Source organism: Spermophilus citellus (genome assembly GCF_964194105.1).
Source record: "Spermophilus citellus genome assembly, chromosome: X".
Lineage (NCBI taxonomy): Eukaryota > Metazoa > Chordata > Mammalia > Rodentia > Sciuridae > Spermophilus > Spermophilus citellus.
The window spans coordinates 112,889,786-112,911,286 of NC_138190.1; the positions used below are offsets into that span (position 1 = coordinate 112,889,786).

Sequence of the window (21,501 nt, forward strand, 5' to 3'; positions counted from 1 at the left end):
AAAATATATCCAATGGTGGAATATAGAAATATATAAAACTACAGCTAATTTCTAAATATTAAAGTTTAAACAATCACATCTCTGCTTATGAAGCAGTAATGTGTTATTTCTTTTTAATACTTTTTTCTAATATTTTCTAATACTTTTTTTCATTTTTTCTAGCCTTTTTTTGTGTGTGTGTGGTGCTAGGAATTGAACCCAGGGCCTTGTGCATTTGAGGCAAGCACTCAACCAACTGAGCTATATCCCCAGCCCTCTAGCTATTTTTATTAGAGTTTTATAGTTATACATAGTAGTTGGATTATTTTTTTTAATATTTATTTTTTTAGTTGGACACAATCTTTATTTTATTTATTTATTTTTATGTGGTGCTGAGGATCAAACCCAGGGCCTCGCACAGGCTAGGCAAGCGCTCTACCGCTGAGCCACAACCCCAACCCCTGGATTATTTTTTTCATTTTTAAAAATAATAAAGCAAGGGGGCTGGGACTTTAGCTCAAGTGGTAGAGCACTTGCCCTGCACGTGTGAGGCACTGAGTTCAATCCTCAGCACCACATAAAAATAAATTAGTAAACAAAGATATTGGGTCCATCTACAACTAAAAATATATTTTTAAAATAATAGTAATAAAACAAAATAAACCAGAAAGATGATGAAAGGTCCAATCTGACTAAAGAACAAGGTACATATATTAGAAGTAGTGGAAAACACAGATGAAAAGCAAAAAGGCACCTCAAAAAGGCACCAGGATAAAAAGCAGGCGTAATTGAACAAAATGTGTTAAATAACTACTGTGCATCACACACTATAGGAGATTTTGAAATGACAAAGTTTCTACATTCAACTCTGAAGCCAATAAAAAGAGAAATGCACATTTTCTTTTAATGATAACAGTTCTTAAACCCATATATGCATTTATTGTGGTAGTGTTTATTTTTTTCAGGAAAATTATTAAACTGATGGTGCCTGGTACAGTAGAAGAAAGATTAATTGCAATAAAAGATCACAGCTGCCATAATTGAAGTATAATCACTGTATGTGGAGGATGAGGGGAAGGGGAAAGATAAAGACCAAAGCACAAGTAACATAAAAAATAAAATAAAATAAAATGGACTATATCTAAAATTTTAAATTTTGGGATGGGTATGTGGCTCAGTGGTTAAACTGCCCCCGGGTTTAGTCCCCAGGACAAAAAAAAATTAATTTTATTTTTCAAAGTAGATAACCCACAGAATTGGAAAGGAAAGAAATATTTACAAAGCATATGTTTGATAAGGCATCTATATACATCATTTTTAAAAGCCTCTTATATCTCAGTAATGAAAAGACAGCTCAACTAGAAAATGGACAGAGCCTGAACAAACCTTTCTCTTAGAAAGATATACAAATTGTCAATAAGCAGATGCAACAATGCTTGACATCATCAGTCTTCAGGACAACACATATCAAAATGACAATGAGATACCATTTCACACCCGTTAGGATGGTTATTTAAAAAAAAAAGATAATAAGTGTTGTAGAAAAATTAGAATCCTATACACTCTTAATGGGAATATAAAATGGTGCAGCCGCTTTGGAAAACAATTTGGCATTTCTTCAAAATGTTAAATATAGAAGCACCACAGGACCAATCCCACTCCTACATATATCTCAAGAGAAATGATGACATACATCTACACAAAAACCCATACATAAATGTTTACAGCAGTATTGTTTATAATACCCAAAGAGTAGAAACAATCCAATTGTACATTAATTGCTAAATAGATAAGTAAAATATATAGTGGAATATTATTCAGAAATAAAAAGGAATAAAGTACTGATAACACACAATATAAATGAACTTTGAAAACATTATAATAAATGATAGGAGCTAGTCACAAAAGGCCACAGATTGTATGAATCCATTTACATGAAATGTCAGTATAGGCACATTTATACAGAAAGAAAGTAGATTAGTGGTTGCCTAGGATAAGATGGTGTAGAGTGGAGTCAGGGAGAACAGGGAGGGACAAAGGGTGTGGATTTCTTTTGGGATGATGAAAATATTCGAAAATTAGATTCTAGTGATGGGTGTACAACTAACAACCAACAATTTTTTTTTTTTTTTTTTTTTTTTTGGTGCTGGGGATCAAACCCAGGGCCTTGTGCATGCAAGGCAAGCACTCTACCAACTGAGCTATATCCCCAGCCCAAACAATATATTTTAAATGGATGACTTTTTATTTTGTGAATTTTCTTTCAATAAAATCTTAAAAAGAAAAGAAGTAGGCAAGGGTGGATTGAGAAAAAGATGATCGATATGTTAAAACATGAAACTGAACCACTACTTTACAATGTAGTTAAAATCAATTCCATATTGACTTGAAACTTAAACACCGAAAATAAAACTTTAAGACTCTTTGTAAAAAAATGTAGATTAATGTATTTAATACATTCTTGTGGGCAGGTACCGAGGACTGAACTCAGGGGCACTTGACCACTGAGCCACATCCCCAGCCCTATTTTGTATTTTATTTAGAGACAGGGTCTCACTGAGTTGCTTAGCACCTCGCTGTTGCTGAGGCTGGCTTTGAACTCAAGATCCTCCTACCTCAGCCTCTGGAGGGTCTGGGATTACAGATACCATGTGCCACAGTGCCCAGCATATTCAATACATTCTTAAAGAAGACAAAAAATCATTAACAATAAAATTAAAGACTGAAAAATTTTGACTATTAAAATTTCAAAGATTTTTAAATCTTTTCAAAGATTTATTCTTCAAGGGCTGGGGATGTGGCTCAAGTGGTGGTGTGCTTGCCTGGCGTGCGTGCGGCTAGGGTTCTATCCTCAGCACCACATACAAACAAAGATGTAGTGTCCGCCGAGAACTAAAAAGTAAATATTAAAAATTCTCTCTCTCTCTCTCTCTCTCTCTCTCTCTCTCTCTCAAAAAAAAAAAAAGATTTATTCTTCAAAACACACTTCCTTAAAAAGCAAAAAAGGTAAATTAAAAACTAGAAACTAGGCAATGGGAGTTGAAGTTGTGACCCAGCCACAGAGCGCTTGCCTAGCACATTTGAGGTCCTGGGGTTGATCCTCAGCACCACATAAAAATAAATAAAATAAAGGTATTGTGTCCTGTGGTGAGCCGTTTCTTCAGACCGGTCGCCATTACAAGATGGCGCCGGCCTCGTTGTGGTCTGTGACAAACAACTCCTTCTTTGGGAGAGTTGGCACTTGGTTCTTTGACACCCTATGAGAAAGCTCCACGTGGCAGCTTCACATTGGGTGTTCGGATACTTTATTAAGGCTGGGAGGGGCTTCCGGGGGAGGAAGAACTCTGCAGAGCCTGAATAAACAGCTGTAAGAAGATTCCCGGTGTTGCGTCTTCCTTGCGGGCAAGGGGGTCGCGACAAGTGGTGCCGAAACCCGGGAAAATCAAAACTTGCAAGTCGTCAGAGGTGGTACACTGAACAGTCCCGGTAAGTGGGACCCCACAGTCCCGGTGAATGGGACCCGATAGTCCCGGTGGGCGGGACCTGATAGTCCCGGTTAGTGGGACCCACGACCAAAGCGGAATCAGCTCCTCTACTAAGAAAGAGAGAGCCTCATATTTTATTGCAGCTGCACTGTGTACTTTCACTTTTGTTTTCTGTGTTTCTTTTGTTGCTGTGTCCTGTTTTATTTGGCTACTGTCTGAAAAGATCAGCACTCCAGGCGCTAGACACTCCCTTACTAGTTTTTCACACAAATATGTAACAAGGCCTCTGGCCTTGAGCTGGGCTTCACAGTGCTGAGTACATTTCTAAGATAAGGGAGTTACTAACTGGGCTCCATGGTAACAGCTGGCAGGAGGAGGAACTGGAAAGGGAGATAAAGGAACTGGAGGGTCAAATGAAGAAGTCAAAATTTAAAGCATCTACGGCCCCGATCCCTGTTGCGCTCCCTCCTTATAACCCCGATTGGAACGAGGACAACCCCAGAAGGCAGGGGGGGTATTCAATGGCAGCCTAAGATATCCCAAACTTTTCCAGTAATTGAAAACCTGGATGCCGATGGACAGCCGGCCAGAGTGTATGTTTCTTTAGCCTTTAAGGACATTAAACAACTAAAGGAGGCAATTACTAATTACAGACCCCATGCCCCCTTTACATTGACTCTCTTCGAGTTTTTCTCTGCCAATCAGCTAACACCTAGTGACTGGCAACAACTTTGCAGGGCTGTATTGTCCGGAGGGATTTTTTTTGTTGTTGTTGTTGTTGTTGTTGTGGACAAATGAAAATCAAGAGAGGTGTCGTGAGCTAGCCTGAGTCAATCAGGACGCCGGCTTCCCACAGTGTAACCTTGAAATTTTAACAGGCTCAAAACAATATGCTATCATAAATCAGCAAATTAATTATGGTCCTGGGGTCTATGCTCAGATAGCTACAGCAGCGAGCGTAATTCCAAGTTTGATGCTCAGGGACGCCCACTGCAGCCGGGAAACAGAAACAGGGGCCCACCCCGGGCCCCGGAAGCCAGAGTGTACGGGGCAATCCAGAGACAGAACAAGCTGCTACCGCAGTAAGATCTTGGCCAGGCGGGGAAAAATGCAGACAAAATCAAACAAAATACAATCGGCTAAGAAACCTTGGGGAACTTTTGCCTCCAAAATGAGCAGCGGACTCCATGTTGCTTGCATCACCATGGTAACCATGGGGTGCCTAGCCAGAAGAGCGGCTTCCTGGTCCCACCTCCCACACTTTTGGGGGCTACCGATTGGTTCTTCCACAGTCACTCAGACAGGACTTCTAGTCCCGCCTTCCAGCCACTGACCTGTTTTGCTGTGTTTCAAATTTCTACCGGAGCTACTCAGAGCCTATATTTTTGAAACATGCCTGCCTATCAATGCTAACAAAAGATATCTTTTTCAGACAAAATTTAATTCCACAGCTTTCTATGTTACAGTCCTAAATTTAAGCTAGTTCCAAGTTAAATAACCTAACTTTTCTCTGTAGTTGTGTTACTAAATAATGTTCTATTGATGAGAGATATCAAATATGCTTCTTTATATTTTACTTTTAATTTTAAAAGTTATGAGGATGCATTTGCTTGCCACAGGAACAAGCCGGCAAAGTTCCTGTGATGACCAAAAAATCCTTATTTTCATTGCTAACTATAAAAATAAAAATGTATACTCAAGGATCTTATTTCAGTACATCAAGTGACGTCACATAGAAAAGTGCACTCCTAGTTAAAAATAAATTAACATGGATCCAAATATTTTAAGACCACGTGGTTACATAAAGTTAATACAATTATAAGTTAAGTTCTTATTCTTAATATATATTTTTTAGATATTTAAATAACCTATATTTGTTAATCTATAAATTAATTAGCACATGCCTAATTGATTAGTTTATATATATTTGCCTAATTGTTTTTCTTCAACAGGAAACCCATAATTTATGTTTTATATCTACATTTTTCAGATACTCTGCCTTTTCAGTTACAGATATTTGAGATAAATGTGTTTACTGTAAATTTGCTTTTAAGTGAAAATGCAATCACGTAGTTTCTCCTTCTCAAAGTTACTGTTTAAACTCATAAGATGATAAATTATTATAATTATTTCTACAAAATATCTAAGGGTTTTAACTATATTTTCATTGATATTTCTTATCAAAGTATAATAATTTGTTTATGGATCCTAAGGTTTTCAGAAATTGTTCCAAAGTGTATTTTTTTTAAAGAACAAGATGTTCCAACAAAGACAAAGCACACATAAATCCTAAGAAAAAAAAAAATCATCTTTGGGTAAAATAAGGTCTTTCTATTCATTTCCCTAAGTAAAAAGATTTTTATATTGTTATCTAAACAAAAAAGAGAAAAAAAAATTTCATATACTAAACTGACTATAATTAACTTAAAGATATTTCAGTTTATTTTCCTCATTTAACTATACTAATGTGAGCTAAAATTTTGTCCATATTTTGACATGACAAACACCTATTGGAATGTGAGTTTATTTCTTTACAGAAAGATCCTTGTTGCCTAACAATTCTTACTGTTTAAGATAGGGATTAATTTTGGTAAATAAATTCACATTGTTGATTAAACATTAAGTATATTAAACTACTAACTTAAACCCCTGTATGACCTTTTGAGAGGAGGCCCCTCACCCACCTCCCTGTGAAAACCTACTCCAAAAGCCTTGAAGGCACTCAGGTTACTGGAAACAGCCTTACAAGAGATGCAGGTTACCCAGATAGATTATTCTATACCCCTATCATTTATAATCCTGCCATCAAAATTAACTCCTACTGGAGTGTTTTGACAGACTAGTCCCATCTATTGGGTCCATTTACCTGCTTCTAACTCTCGGGTGATAACTCCCTTTTATGAACTGGTGATAAATCTGCTCTGGAAAGCCAAATATTTGGGTGATACACTATTTAAAAAGACTCTTGACATTCTCATTCAACCTTATACCCAAGATATGATTTTACAATTACAACAAACACATGATCTTTGGTGTCTTTTTCTTTATACTTTCAAAGGTAAAATTGATAATCACTTTCCCCGACATAAACTTCTAGAAGGCCTTAAGAGATGTCCTATCATTTTTCCTAAAATTATTAAAAGAGAGCCTATTTCGGGAGCTCAAACTGTTTATACAGACGGAACAAAAAGGGGGGTTTGCTGTTGTTTTTGATGGATCTCAAGTAATTTGACACCCTGTTCCTAAACTGTCTGCCCAAAGATCAAAAGTTAAGGCTCTAATTATGGCCCTTAAACTATACAATTCCATCCCACTTAATGTGTATACTGATAGTCTCTATGTTGCTAAGTTAGCCTCAGTTATTAAAACAGCCCCTTATATTGGCAGGCAATCCACTATTATGGAACAATTACAAACAGTTCAGCTCCTTGTTTGGGCTAGACGAGATCCTTTATTCATTGGACATATCCGAGGACACTCGGAGCTTCCTGGGCCTCTGGCGGAAGGTAATGCTAAAGCAGATGCTGCCACTCATAATATGGGCCTAATATACACTATAACCAAGTATGATGAGGCCTCACAACTCCATGCTAAATTCCATCTAAATTCACAATCTTTACGCTTCCGCACAGGATGCTCGCGTGATCAAGCTTTACAAATTGTCTCCCTGTGCCCAGTATGTGCTCCATTTCTTCATTTTCCCAGTTTGGGTGTTAATCCTAGAGACTTACACCCCAATGATATCTGACAAACTGATGTTACCCACTTCCCTAGTTTTGGTAAGCTGTCTTTTGTACATGTTTCTATTGATACATACTTTGGCTATATCTTTGTTACATTACACACTGGAGAAAAGGCCAAAGATGTTATTGGACATCTCTTAAAAGCTTTCTCTTGCATGGACAGTCCACGTTGTCTCAAAACAGACAATGGACCCACATATATAAGCCAAACAATTCAACGGTTCTACACCCAATGAAAGATTGAACACAAAACAGACATTCCTTATAACCCCCAGGGACAAACAATTGTGAAACGAGCCCATCAACATTTAAAACTTTATCTACAAACAATTACGGAGGGAAAAATATATAGATGCTGCCAGGGACCACAAACGTTATTATCCATAACCTTGTTCACTTTGAATTTAGAAGGATTCCTATCCCCCTTGTCGGTTCTGATCATGATATTTATGCCCGGGACGACAACGTACTTGGAAGTGTGGAGGACCTGAGGCCTATTATTGTGCCTCGTGGGGATGTGAAACCCCTAGTAATGGGTATTGACTTAAGAATTCACCTAGGAATGACTATGCCCATTTCTGGCAAACAAATATTACTATTCAGTTTACTTCCAATGGAAGACAACAACCAGATTGGACTTAAGGATATCTCTGGGGGCTGAATATTTACACCCCCGGACAGTACAATCCTGGCCTGCTTTTTCGGCTCAAATTGACCACAGAACAGCCTACTGGAAGTCTAATAGGACCTAATCAGGTGCTCGGAGACCAAAAGGCCCCATCTGGACCCAAGCAGCCCATAGCCCCAACAGTAAAACCTTCCCCCAGCAGTCAAACAAAAACTATGGGCTATCAAACCTTTGATTATGCCCCTGAGCCCATATACCCTGGAACTGGAGATCGCCTTCTTAATTTGGTCCAAGGAGCCTTCTTCGCTCTCAATGCCACTAATCCTAACAGGACCCAAGATTGCTGGCTATGCTTGACCTCCAGGCCGCCCTATTATGAGGGGGTAACGATACTGTCTAATTTATCCTCTAATACCACTACAGATCCTAAATGTTATTCTCTGCCCAGCTGTAAGTTAACTATCACGGAGGTCATGGGACAAGGGGTTTACTTGGGAAAGGTACCGCTTTCACACCAACATCTCTACAACATCACCCGACCAATAAATCAATCTCAATCTGATTATTTGTGGGGTCCCAAAGGGTCCTATTTTGCTTGCAATACTGGGTTAACTCCCTGTGTTTCCATGGCAGTCTTAAATACAACTACTGATTTCTGTGTGTTGGTACAACTATGGCCGAAGATATTTTATCATGGGTCAGACTACACCCTGGGACACCTTGAGGGACATACTCGACTCCCCAGAGAACCCATAACTATGACTATTGCCCTCCTATTGGGCATAGGTGGAATAACAACTGGAATAGGAACCGGGACAGCCACCTATGTCCAGGGAGGTCAATTACTAAATCTACAAATGGCTATGAATGAGGATTTAACAGCCATGGCCAAATCAATTACCGCCTTGGAGAAGTCCCTCACCTCCCTCTCAAAAGTTGTGTTACAAAATAGGAGGGGACTAGATTTATTGTTCGTAAGGGAAGGAAAACTATATATAGCTTTATAGGAACAGTGTTATGCTTATGCAGATCACACTGGGGTAATCCTAAAACTATAGAAAAGGTCACGGAAAGATTGGCTAAAAGACAAAAGGAGTTTGAAGCACAACAAGGATGGTTTGAACAATGGTTTAAAAATACCCCATGGCTGACTCCTTTGATGTCCACTGTAATGGGACCGCTTTTCGGTCTCCTTCTTGTAGCTGCTGTAGGCCCCTGCCTTGTCAAGAGAATGACACAATTTATTAAAGACCAAATTAACATTCTGACTTCTAAGCCAATACAGGTCCATTATCAACGCCTACAAACCAAAGATGATCTTACTGAAGTTTGTCTCCGACCAATTCAAAGATGATTTTTCTACAATGATTCCTGCTTCATGCCTTTCTCCTTTTGCCCCCTTTTCTTCCTTATTTTTATTATTCCTCTCCTCTGACTCTATGCCCTGTTGAACCGGAACCAATTAAAGACCTAATAATGACTGGCTAAATAGATACCACTAAACGCCTTGGCAACAACGAGCTAATCTTGTAGTACCCAGAGACAAGCAACTTTCACGCTTGCACTGCAACCTAAGACAAGGGAATGGGGCCTCCCCAGAGACGGATAAACACTGTAAGGACAGTGAACGACCTAAGACAGGGGCTACTTGATTCCCTTTGACGTGCCACAAACAAAAGAGGGGGAACTGCTGGCACGGACTCCCCCCGGCCCCCAGGGCTTGGATCCAGCCCTGGTTTCTTGTTGTGCACGTCAAAGAGGCCAGCTCACAAGGCCTTGAGGCAGCTCACCAGGCCTTGAAGGACTTGTGGTGTCTGTTTTCATATTATTCAGCCTATAACGGTCATGTGGGAACGTCTTGACCTGCTTGGGTCCGATAAGGTTCCTGGTTGAAGGCTTGGTATGAGTTAACAAGAACTTTCTGTCTCCCCCCGCCCTTGCTCCCGCCTACTGGTAACTTTCCATTCTATCTGCAAGAAATATATAAGTATGTGCTGAGCCATACTATGCAGCCACTTCTGCACAGTGGGATAGGACCTCTACTCTCGCCTGTGTTGTTTTTAGAAAACAAAAGGGGGAACTGTGGTGAGCCGTTTCTTCAGACCGGTCGCCATTACAAGATGGCGCCGGCCTCGTTGTGGTCTGTGACAAACAACTCCTTCTTTGGGAGAGTTGGCACTTGGTTCTTTGACACCCTATGAGAAAGCTCCACGTGGCAGCTTCACATTGGGTGTTCGGATACTTTATTAAGGCTGGGAGGGGCTTCCGGGGGAGGAAGAACTCTGCAGAGCCTGAATAAACAGCTGTAAGAAGATTCCCGGTGTTGCGTCTTCCTTGCGGGCAAGGGGGTCGCGACAGTGTCCAACTACAACTAAAAAATAAATATTAAAAAGAAAAACTAGGCAATGATTGGGGCTGGGGTTGTGGCTCAGTGGTAAAGTGCTTGCCTAACGTGTGAAGCACTGGGTTAGATCCTCAGCACCATATAAAAAATAAAGTTATTATGTCCATTACAACTAAAAAAATTTAAACAGAAACTAGACAATGATACCTACAACATACAAAACTGACAAATGATTAGCATAAGAAGAATTACAAAATTCTGGTACATATAGAGAGAGTAGTATACAGTATTATAAAATTATATAAGGAAAGGACATTCAATAGAAAATAGGCAAAAACAAAGAAAAGTTATTTTACAGAACAGGAAACACATATGGCCAACAGATATTTGAGGAAATATTAACATCATTGGTGATCTGAGAAATTTAAATTCTAAAAACCTTCACTGAAATACCATTTTAACTTCATTTGGCCATAATGTTTAAGCCTGACAATACTATATATTGAAAGAAATATAGTTTCATGGGATCTATTATACATGACCAAGGAAATGTAAACTGTTAACCAGTCTGAACAGTGATATTCAACATAACCTAGACTCCCAAGTGTACAAGAAGAAAAATATTACACATATAAAACAAGAGACATACAATTTTATAGTGGCACTATTTACAAGAGAAAAAAGGAAAAGCAATGTAAATAGCAATCAGTGAGAAAGTAAATAAATAAAGTGTGCTACATTCAAAGAAAGATCATGCAGCCATCCAAAATAATGCACTACAACTTCACACAATTTGAATTAATCTTAGCAACTTAACATTGATTAGTAAAATATAAAATTACCACAGTTGAAGCACAGTGTGTATGTTTTAGCTCTTTTTTTACATTTAAAAATTTTGCAAAACTCAAAATCCAAGGAAATAAGATTATGAAATGCACTGTTAGGGAACTGGCTTGAAGGTGTTTTACAAAAAATAACAATCAGACTTGCACAGTGAAGAGAATGGTCTAGCTAGTGTGGAGTTGAAGCAAACTTCAGGCAAAGAGAACAGAAACTGGGAAACTGTTGACAGATTCACTTGCAGTTGAGGAAGAGAAGAGAAGCTGAATAATAACAATGGCAGTGAGAACAGACAGGAAGGAAACAGATCTGAAAGCTATTCAAAGATCTCTGACCAACAGATCCTAGTTCTTAACTAGATTAGGTTGAGGAAAAGGGAGGAGTCAGAAATTGCTCTCAAATTTCTGATCTGGTTGATGAGGGGGCTTAGGGTCAATAACAAGAATTGACTACTTGATAATACTGAGTTTGAGGAGACTCTGGGATGTCAATATTCATGTAGCTTTCTCCCTCTGCGCATAACTATAAAATATTTCAAAGCCAATTTCTCATCTTCTTTATATATCTTTTGATGTTCTAACAATCCAATCAAATGTCATCTTTCCCTCTTGAACATGTATTGCACTTTGTTTTCAGTTATGACATTTATCTTACTCTAACCTGGGGCTTCTGAACCTCGGAACCACTGACATTTTGGACTAGAAAAGTCTTTGTTGTGGTGGACTATGCTTTTCACTGAAGGATGCTCACCTCTACCCACTAGATGTCAGTAGCACCCCCCAAACTGTGACAATCAAAAATGTTTGCAGACACTTCCAAGTTTCCCTTGAAGGCAAATTCCCCCTTCCAATTGGAAACTGCTATCTAATCTATATAATAGATATGTGTGGGAGTTCTTGTTTTATACCACTATGAAATCAAATTCCTTAATAAAAGTGGCAACTTTACAACCTTTATATAAAATCAACATTCAAATACATTCTTTACATTCATTAAGATAGGGTAAAGACACTGTTATCTATGTTCATTACTATTTTTAATTCATAAGTATTTTTAAATGTAACTGATTTCCCACTGACACAGACATCGCCAACCAACTAGCTCAGACTGTTAAGAATTTACACATAATTTTAAGGGAAAAATTCTAGGCCACACAGAACAGTTTCTTAGGGATATCATCAACATAGCCATTTTTGAGTGAAATCCAAATTCACATGTTTTGAATTGAATAGTCTTCATAGGATTCAAATAAAAAGTTGTTGTCACTGTTACTTTATTTCTCTCTGTCACTTTGAGTAACATTGTACTCAAAGAGACTAACATAATTAATTTAAAAATAAAGCAAGAACAAAATAGTACATAGAATAAAAAATGTCCTCAAATAGGAAAGGACTTACTTTAATTTGCGGGGGGGGGGGGGGGGACCTTTTCCTTAAAAAAAAAATCTGACATCAGGGGCTGGGGATATAGTTCAGTTGATAGAGTGCCTGCCTCACATGCTCAAGGCCCTGGTTTTCAATCCCCAGCAGCCCCCCAAAAAACTCTGATATCAAAAAATACATTAGAAAATATGTGGGGCTGGGGTTGTAACTCAGTGGTTGAGCACTTGCCTGGCACGTGTGAGGCACTGAGTTCCATTCTCAGCACCACATAAAAAATAAATCAATAAAATAAAGGTATTGTGTCCACCTACAACTACAAACAAAATAAAAGAAAATATGTATTCTTTAATTATCTACTATAGTCCATTGACTGGTATTATATAAGTGGAATTTTATGGATTTAAATTTATTTGAAAAGAAGAAATAAATTTAAAGTTGAAGTTGGGGGTGGGTGGGGGTATAGCTCAATAGTACAATACATGCTTATTAGCATGAGCAAGGCCCCTGGGTTCAATCCCCAGCATGAAAATAATAAATAAATGTATTTTTTAAGGGGCTGGGGATGTGGCTCAAGCGGTAGCGCGCTCGCCTGGCATGTGTGCGGCCCGGGTTCGATCCTCAGCACCACATACCAACAAAGATGTTGTGTCCGCCGAGAACTAAAATAAATAAATATTTTTTTAAAAAAATGTATTTTTTAAGGTTCAAGTTTAACCTTCAGTAGATTGCACTAGTTGAAAGTAAGACTAAATACAAACTTAAACTGTTATAAAAATTTTCTCATGGGGCTGGGGATGTGGCTCAAGTGGTAGCGCGCTCCCCTCGCATGGGTGTGGCCCGGGTTCGATCCTCAGCACCACATACAAAGAAAGATGTTGTGTCTGCCAAAAACTGAAATGTAAATAAAATATTAAAATAAATTTCTCATACCATTTTCATTTACTACATTAAATGGTTCCCTGAAGCATAAGGTATCTTTTTCCTGTAAAAAAGAAACAGACAACTCTTTCTAAAACTTTTCAGAGAACTGACTTTATAAGAGTATTACAATGTTTCAAAAAGTATCTGAATACTCCCCAAGTATAGAGAAAAAGAGAAAACTAAAAGATTTCCCTTTCTAAGGAAAATCCATCCTTTGTAGAATGAGGTTAGGCAACATATAGTTTAAGCATCACCCAGAGTGGGCTGCTGGGCTGGGCTGGGAGAATGATACCCCTTTTCAAAGTTTCACTGTGTGCCTTGGAACTTAAACAAATACTATCCGCCTAGTAAAACAATATGCTGTAAGTCTTGAATTACTGTTATTTGTGAAGTGTCCCTAGCATCACCTCTTATGTTATCAATGAGGCTCTGGATCTTGTCTACCTTTATGTTTTTGATGCCAAATAAATGCTTCAGAGTTCATATTACAAATAATCTAAATTAATATTAAATTGTAAATCTTAAGCAAAGCTTTCCACTAACCCTAACTGTAAAACACCCTAATCGACTACTTTTGTTCTTATACTTGTAGTATTACAAATACCTAACTGAACTTTGCAGGGGGTGGGTTGCTGGGGATCAACCCAAGGCCTTGCACATCCTAGGCAAGCCCATCTCCAGCCCCTAACCTAACTTTTTAAGAAGCTTTCCCAAACTAATTTAACCCCCAATAAAATTAAGCCTTATGTCACAATTCCATATCACTTATTTGTACAGTGTCCAGAGTTTACTATTTTGAATAATGTTATATTGTAATTCCTTTCTAATTGTAATACATATTTCTGTACACATTCAACCATTTTATAAACCTACAAGAAGAAGAACCACATCTCTTCCTTTCTACTGGCCATATCATGTTTCCAAAGTTGGACTTCAATAAATCCTAGCTTAATCACTCTATTCTAAAACCATCAGACAAAAGGTATAAAAAGTCATGCAAGTAAATAAAACAAAACAGGACATACCACAAACAATGGCTATATAACCTATGAAATTAAATAAGCATTTATTTTTCAGAATGAATTATTGGCATAGTGTTTATTTTAATAATAGTTTTGTTATAAAGAGAGAACCATTACAGTGCAAACAACATTGGGATAGTGTAAGAGCTGGAAAACCTAGACTCTAACCCACACTCTACCATACGCCTGCCAGCAAATCACTTAACCTTTCTCAACCACAAGGAGTAATTACTATGTACTCTGCCAAGCTCACAGCACTATTTATTAGAATATAATAGAATAATATATATATATATATATATAACTACTTGGAAATTTATAAAGAACTACATAAATGGTATTATTTTAATGATGACTGTACCCTCCAATTTAAACTAGCATTTTATTTTAAAATGTGAACTTGTTGCAAAAGAAAGAAATTAAGGGACAACTATTTATGCTATAGAATTCATTCCTAAATAAATCACTACAAAGTTCAGCAACTCAAATCTAATCTATAGCAATTAAAATATGAGTCAATTGTCAAAAATATGCTTCATGTTCAATTCTTCAGGTAGACATTTATTACATAAAACAAGGCAGATATTTGAATCTTACCACAAAATTACTATCACAAGCTCATTACACTAAATGCACTAAACCATGTTATGTTTACGTGGCTCCATTTTGCAACTTGATACAATGCACCATGTCCCACAGTTGAAGAGGTGAACCAACACATGTAGGAAATACAAGAGTTGACTCTTGGTTTACAGGAAAGCACGTGATTACCCAGGACATAGCACAATATGTTGTACGTAAGAATTCCTAAATCTATTTCACAGACCTACTGCTCTTAGACATAAAAAGGCACTGTGTGAGCTAGGGATCTAGCTCAGTGATAGAGCAGTAGCTTAGTGAGGCCCTGGGTTGCACCCCTAGTATGGGGAGATGGGTGTACTGTATGAAGAAGTGGAAGGACGGCTGCAGTAGGCTGAAATGCATCCACTTATTTGTAGCACTAGGGACAGAATCAACTGTGATGAGTTTCAGGATTTGTTTGGCTAACCATTAAATTCATTTTGGAGTCAACAAATTACCATTGCATCCAAAAAATTCTAACCTTTCATCTTGCCAAGTCTACCTACAGTCCATTTCAGAGAAGAAGCTACAGCAAGAATCAGCTCCTTTCCTTATTTTATGTACTTTTGTATGGGAAGAATTTAAATCAAGGAGTATCTGGAAGGCAGATGTACTCAAAAAGGTCATGAGCACAAACCACCAACTGGTGGTTTACAAAAAAGTAAATTAGTGAATTCCCCCTTTAAATGTTAATCTCCTAGAAGGGTTAACAATCATTCAGCTTTGTGCTCCATCCCAGTAAAGGAAAGGAAGTGAGCCATGAGGAGGAAACAAGGAAGGCAGCAGGATGGGGAAGGCGGGAGTGAAGAAGAACAGGCACCAGAAATGCAAAGGGAGAGGTAAAAAGACACCAAAGATCAATTTTGCCAACAGCTGCCTACTATCCCTTTTCCCTTATAGCAAAGCCCGTTCACAGAGAAAACAAGATTTTGTGATTTGGGGGGGCTCTATTTTCTTAATGCAAATTTAACAAATGGCATGAAATATAATCTAGGTTACATGTGAAAACTGAAGAAACTTTAGGTTCCTAGTAAGTTTCTATTCACTATATGATGGGGGGAAAAAACGAGTCTCAGCTTCACAAAAGTCTATTGAAAAGAACAATGAACCAGAACTTGAATACTTAGTTCCTAGTTTTGGTTTTGACCCTTTTTAGGCTTTAGGTTAATCACTAAACTCTGTGTTCTCATCCACTCAACAAATATTTCTCAAGTGCTTAAAAAAAAAAAAGAGCTATTTTAGGATTTCCTCAACTCTGACTGCACATTAGGGTCACCTGAAAGGTTTTTTGAAAAAAAAAAAAAAACAGAAAAAAAGTCTTTTGGTCTCTGAAATTCTGATTTAATTGGTCTGGGGTGGGACCCAGGCATAGACTGAAAAAGAAAACGCCCCTGCAATTTTAACATGTAGCCAGGGTGAAGAATCACTGGTCTATTTCATCTGATGTATATGTGAGGAACAGCAAAATACTAAAAGCCCTCTCCACTTTTGAAATGTATCAATTTCCCCTTATTCAATATTGTTCCAGCCCATATTTTCACCACCCCTCACCTAGATTAATTAGCATGATAGTGTCTTAGTTATTTTCCCTTCCTCCAGCCTCCTCCCAATCCACTAAACCTTCCATGTTTGTCTAATCAGTTTGGTTCTGAAATATTATCCTGCTGAAAGTCATTTTAAGTACAGTACAACAATATCACGAAACAGAGTTGTTTTCTTAATAGAGGATATACTATGTGTATATTTGAATGTATATTTGTGTGTGTGTGTGTGTGTGTGTGTGTGTGTAAAACCTAACACACAATTTTTCTTCAGTTCTGGTGTACCTACTTTCATTTATACATAATCAATATTGGTCTCTTTACATTGAAAAATATTGCCTCTAAATATTCCACGGCTAAATTTTTGTCAAAAACAAATGGCAAATGAATCACCAACATTTATCCCATTTAAATGAAAAAAAAAAAGGTACAGCTAAAGATCTTTTTTTACTCTATCTGATCTTGAAGTGTTCCCACAAGGAACATACATTCAACTGAAAAAAATAAATAAATAAAAGGAAGTGGAATTATTTGTACAAGTCCTGTGTTACTAAAGACACTAATAAAGATTATGACAAAGGTGAGGGGTATAGCACAGTGGTACAACACTTGCTCAGCATGCACAAGACCCTGGGTTCAATCACCCTCCTAAAAAAAATAACGGTGAATGTATGTTTACCAAGGACAAATATGGTTCTGGATTGTGTTGAAACTTGCCTCAGAAAATCAACTAAAGCCTTAAAAGCCAAAGGTTATAACTGAATAAGATGATCTTTGTATTCATGAGAAATATCAAACACAATAAAACAAATATAGAAAGAGAAGACTAAACAAGGATACCACTGATCCCCTGCCTTTAAGGGGCTCTCCATCTTCTTCAGGACAACAAGACACAAGCATAAAAAGAAAATAAAGCCAGCACTGCCAAGTAAGTGGTAAAGACAATAAGTATCATGGGAATTCAAAGAAACAGGAGACTGCCAGGAGACTGCTATGGACTAAGGGAGTTGGAGACAGCTTCTTGGAAAAGCTGGGAGCTCGAACAAAATTAAATAGGTAGAGAAAAGAAGGAAATCCCAAACATGCAAATAACCTTGTACTAAGATGAGGTCAAAATGCACATATTTGAGGAAGGGGAGTTGACCTAGTTTGAATAGAGGGTTCTATATAGCAGTGTTTGCAGAGATAATGTTGCAATAATGAACTGGACCTGGACAGTGAAAGCCCTGAATGCCAAGCTGGGATGCTCAAACTTTGTCCTACAGATAGATGAATCCTTTATAGGTTATAAAGAACAATAAGCACACATGCACACACACACATACACACCCCTCTAATGATGCAATCTGAAGCCATTTTTCTTGAAGCTTTTGAAGAACACATCAAGTAATATCATATCTTGCCAGTCGAGTTGTGAATATGTGAACATATTGTTTAGGAAATCCGTTCAGAGTGAAAGAGTAAATACTCAAATGTGCTTTCCAAAATACAAAATCAGGTATCGATTACGCATTCATAGTTCTTAGGATAATGCCTAAGAGAATCACAGGGTGGAAAGCTTCAAATTTAGGTTTTCCTCCAGTCTCCATTCTCCTCCAACACACATGCCCTGATTTAATATCAAGAAAGTGAATACACTGAAATTATCTTGCTGTGGAAATAAGGTCTTTTACTACTTCTCACTATGGGTGAATTCACTTACTATATTGTTTCCAAAATGACTACATCTACGAAAATAATTTTGTCTATGATTGATTTCAGCAAAGTACATGAAGCACGCAGAAATAACAAATTTAAAGATTATGAAAAGCAAAAAACCCTTTCATCAAACCAAAACATAGCTAAAATAAGCAGCACTGATTTAGACGACAGAGAGGAAAGAGTGTGTTCCTAACAAAAAATGCCAGCCACAACAAAGACTAACAGAGAGTACACGAAGAATATTACAATAGCCAATTTCTCACCAAAAATGAAAAGCCATTAATCCACAACTCCATAAAGAATGAAGTTATTTTTTTTCTCAAAAATGCCCTTAAAATTTTTGGCCCTTTCTGCTATAAAAATTAAGACCGTAACATAACTCAAAACAAGGATTATCCTTCTCCCAGTAACCAGACATGTAAGTGATTGATGATTTAATTTGCTACTGCAGCAAATACTAATTTAACCACCACTACTTTCTCAACACCAGAAAAATGAGAAAATCTGTCTTTAAGGCATATGTGACAAGAAAGAAGCCAAAAATATGTAGAATGATTAAGCTGCATTGAAAGTAACACAAACCATAGCAATACTGCTACCGTCTGAAAAAGGCTATGCCATTCTTGCAGGCACGTATGCCTTTAAGGAATATGTAGAGATTATGATTTTATGCATTGTCTGTTCCCCACCCCCATCCTCCGGAAAAGATAGGAACATCCAGGAGAGTTGGAAGAAGTGAATTAAGAGAGATGTCAATACCTCCCTTCCACCCGTGCTGGAGAAACTCGCTTTAACAATAATGCTCTTTCACCCCTAACATCCCACCCAGTTTGCACACATCCTTCAGTCAGCATTCCCCACACCCGTATTACCAGCTCTGTCCTGACGCTCAGAACAGCCTGCTCCGACTTTGTTAGTCTGGTCGCCCCCGCGCACCCGCTTAGACCAGCAGAGTCCGACAAGGCAGCCACGCAGCCACCCACTACCCCCACCTCCTCCTTCGTAGCTCAGTTTCCCTTCCCCCGGTCTGTCACCTGCTTGGGTGGTGTCCGTCAGGTCGTAGCCGCTGCCCGGGAAGTCTCGGAGTTTCCTGCCACTGAGGCTCAGAATGCCGGAGTTGCCCGCCTCCTCCAGGGCCCGGTCCAGGCTCCTCACGGTGTGTTGAGGCTGCAGGCTCCCCGGGTTCCACTGCGGCCCATTGGAGAACGGCTGACCGAAGAGAGTCGGTACCGGGATGGGCACCACCAGGGTCGCGCCGCCGCCGCCGCCGCCTCCCCCTCCAGCCCCGCCACCTCCTCCTCCGGCCGCGCCACCGCCACTGCTACTTCCACCTCCACCACAACCACCGCCCCCACTGTTACCACCACCTCCCTGACTCGCCGCCATGTTCCTGGGAGAGAGAATAGCCCCCGACAATACTCTCAGCCTGTGCCGCGAGTGTAGGGGGTTCTTAGGACGCATGCGCAGGCTGGGGTGGGGGGGCGAGGTAGAGGGTGGGAAGGAACCAGGGGGCGGGCTGCAAGGAGGTGTTGGATAGAGATGATGTTCCAAAGTGCAGAACGCTCGCTTTAAGAAATGTATGATCAGAAGAAAGATGCTAAATCCTGGTTCTGCTGCTTTGGGTACCAAAATCTGGAGAAACGACACCAGGCAAACTATAGGTCGTTTGTGCGATACGTCCCCAGATCTCTAAGTTGCTTCGCCTTTTTCTTTCTGCAAAACAAAAAGAAATATATGAGGCCGGCATGAAAAGGATTTGTTTCCGAATGTATAGAAACTGCTTTTCGAAGGAATATGAGGCAGCGTACTGAGAAGCTTACTGCCAACTCTCGGGAATCATTTATTAGTGGTAGCACAGACAGAAAATCTAGGTAGTCATCTGGAGAAGAAAATAAGTCAAGTACTGAGTTTTAGGCACACAGGAATTTTGCCACCGTTTAGAATTCCAAAGTAGGAAAAGATTTTAGATGTTTTCAAGGAACCTCTCGTTACAGTGTATGCGAGCCTCAGCCAAACTGCTGCCTTCCAAAACTTGGAAGAGTTCTCCACATTCTGTTCTATCACTCTCTGAAGTTGTGCCAAGATCTCGAAAATATCTCCAGTTCCTTCTCATCATGTCAGTATTGGATGATGAAAAACGCTTTGATCATTGAACAATCTTAAACGTTATTTTTGAACTAGAGGTTTCTGTTTAAATGGAATTCTGAAGATTTAATGCTGGATATATGAGGCCAATCACTGTTGGACTTTAGGAGTTCCTTCTTAGAACCTAAGGACATTTCTAATGTAGCCAATAAAGAGAAGAAAATTCAAACTTTTTCAGCTAGTGCAGGCCTCAGTAATCCAACTCCAATCTATCTAGGCAGTTTTCATTCAGCTCTTTTTAATATTTTTTTAGTTGTTGATGGACCTTTATTTTATTCATTTAGTTGTATGCAGTGCTGAGAATCAAACCTAGTGCCTCACACATGTGAGGCAAGCACTCCACCACTGAGCCGTGACCCCAGCCCTCATTCAGCTCTTTAGGCTTCCACTTCTCTACCAAACCACCAGCTCCACTCAAAAGACAGAGTCATTTAAATCTGTTGCACTAATATTCAATCAAATTATTGAAGAAAACTACCCAAAGGCTTGAACACTCAGTTAACATTAATTTAAATAACAAGTGCATCCCTTTTTGCATTTGAACAGTGTGTCAACAACCTTTTCAGACAGTCATTGCTGCTATGCATATTTCCCCTAGGCTATCCTTTGTAAAAGAATACAGGAAAGAATTACAACTTGTCTAAATTGTGGCCATATTAGTTAATCTAAATGATTATGTTGTGAGAAATATGCTTGTACCACAAAAAAAAAAAAAAAAAAAAAAAAAAAAAAAAGCCAACAGAACTGAGATCAGGCTCTATACAGTGAATTAGCAAGTGAAAAATAATTATTAAAACTCCCTGGTGTGAGAAAGGAACATTGTACTTTATACCTCACCTCCCATATTTCAAATCAAGTCAAGTTTTAATTGAGAACTTCCAGAATTATGAGAGGGTGAGAAAGGAAATTAAATCCATTAGTTAGAGAAGATCAGGAATGGAAATACCTTCCTAATTAGCCAAGGACTGGGAATGTAATACAGTGGTAGAGCTCTGACCTTGCAATTATTTAAAACCTTGTATTGCACTCCAGGAAAAAGATGTCCTGAGGATCAGGATACTTGTCAAGTGTAAGAGGTCATGCACAACCAAATTTAAAAAGGAAAAGAATATTTCAAAGAATTGAAAGATGCAAACTCCAAGATCACAG

The 21,501-nt window shown here is 38.6% G+C and overlaps 1 protein-coding gene across 6 annotated transcripts in view; it reads right to left on the minus strand.

The window, feature by feature from the left end:
- The window catches only part of LRCH2 (leucine rich repeats and calponin homology domain containing 2), a 114,756-nt gene extending 95,148 nt beyond the window's left edge, over positions 1–19,608 (minus strand). For all 6 annotated transcript variants that reach the window (XM_081278059.1, XM_081278058.1, XM_081278056.1 and 3 more), the window contains exon 1: positions 19,242–19,608. In XM_081278059.1, coding sequence (XP_081134185.1) covers positions 19,242–19,593 — 352 coding nt within the window. In that variant the 5' untranslated portion in view covers positions 19,594–19,608. The remainder of the gene's footprint in view (positions 1–19,241) is intronic.
- Between the last annotated feature and the right edge of the window lie 1,893 nt (positions 19,609–21,501).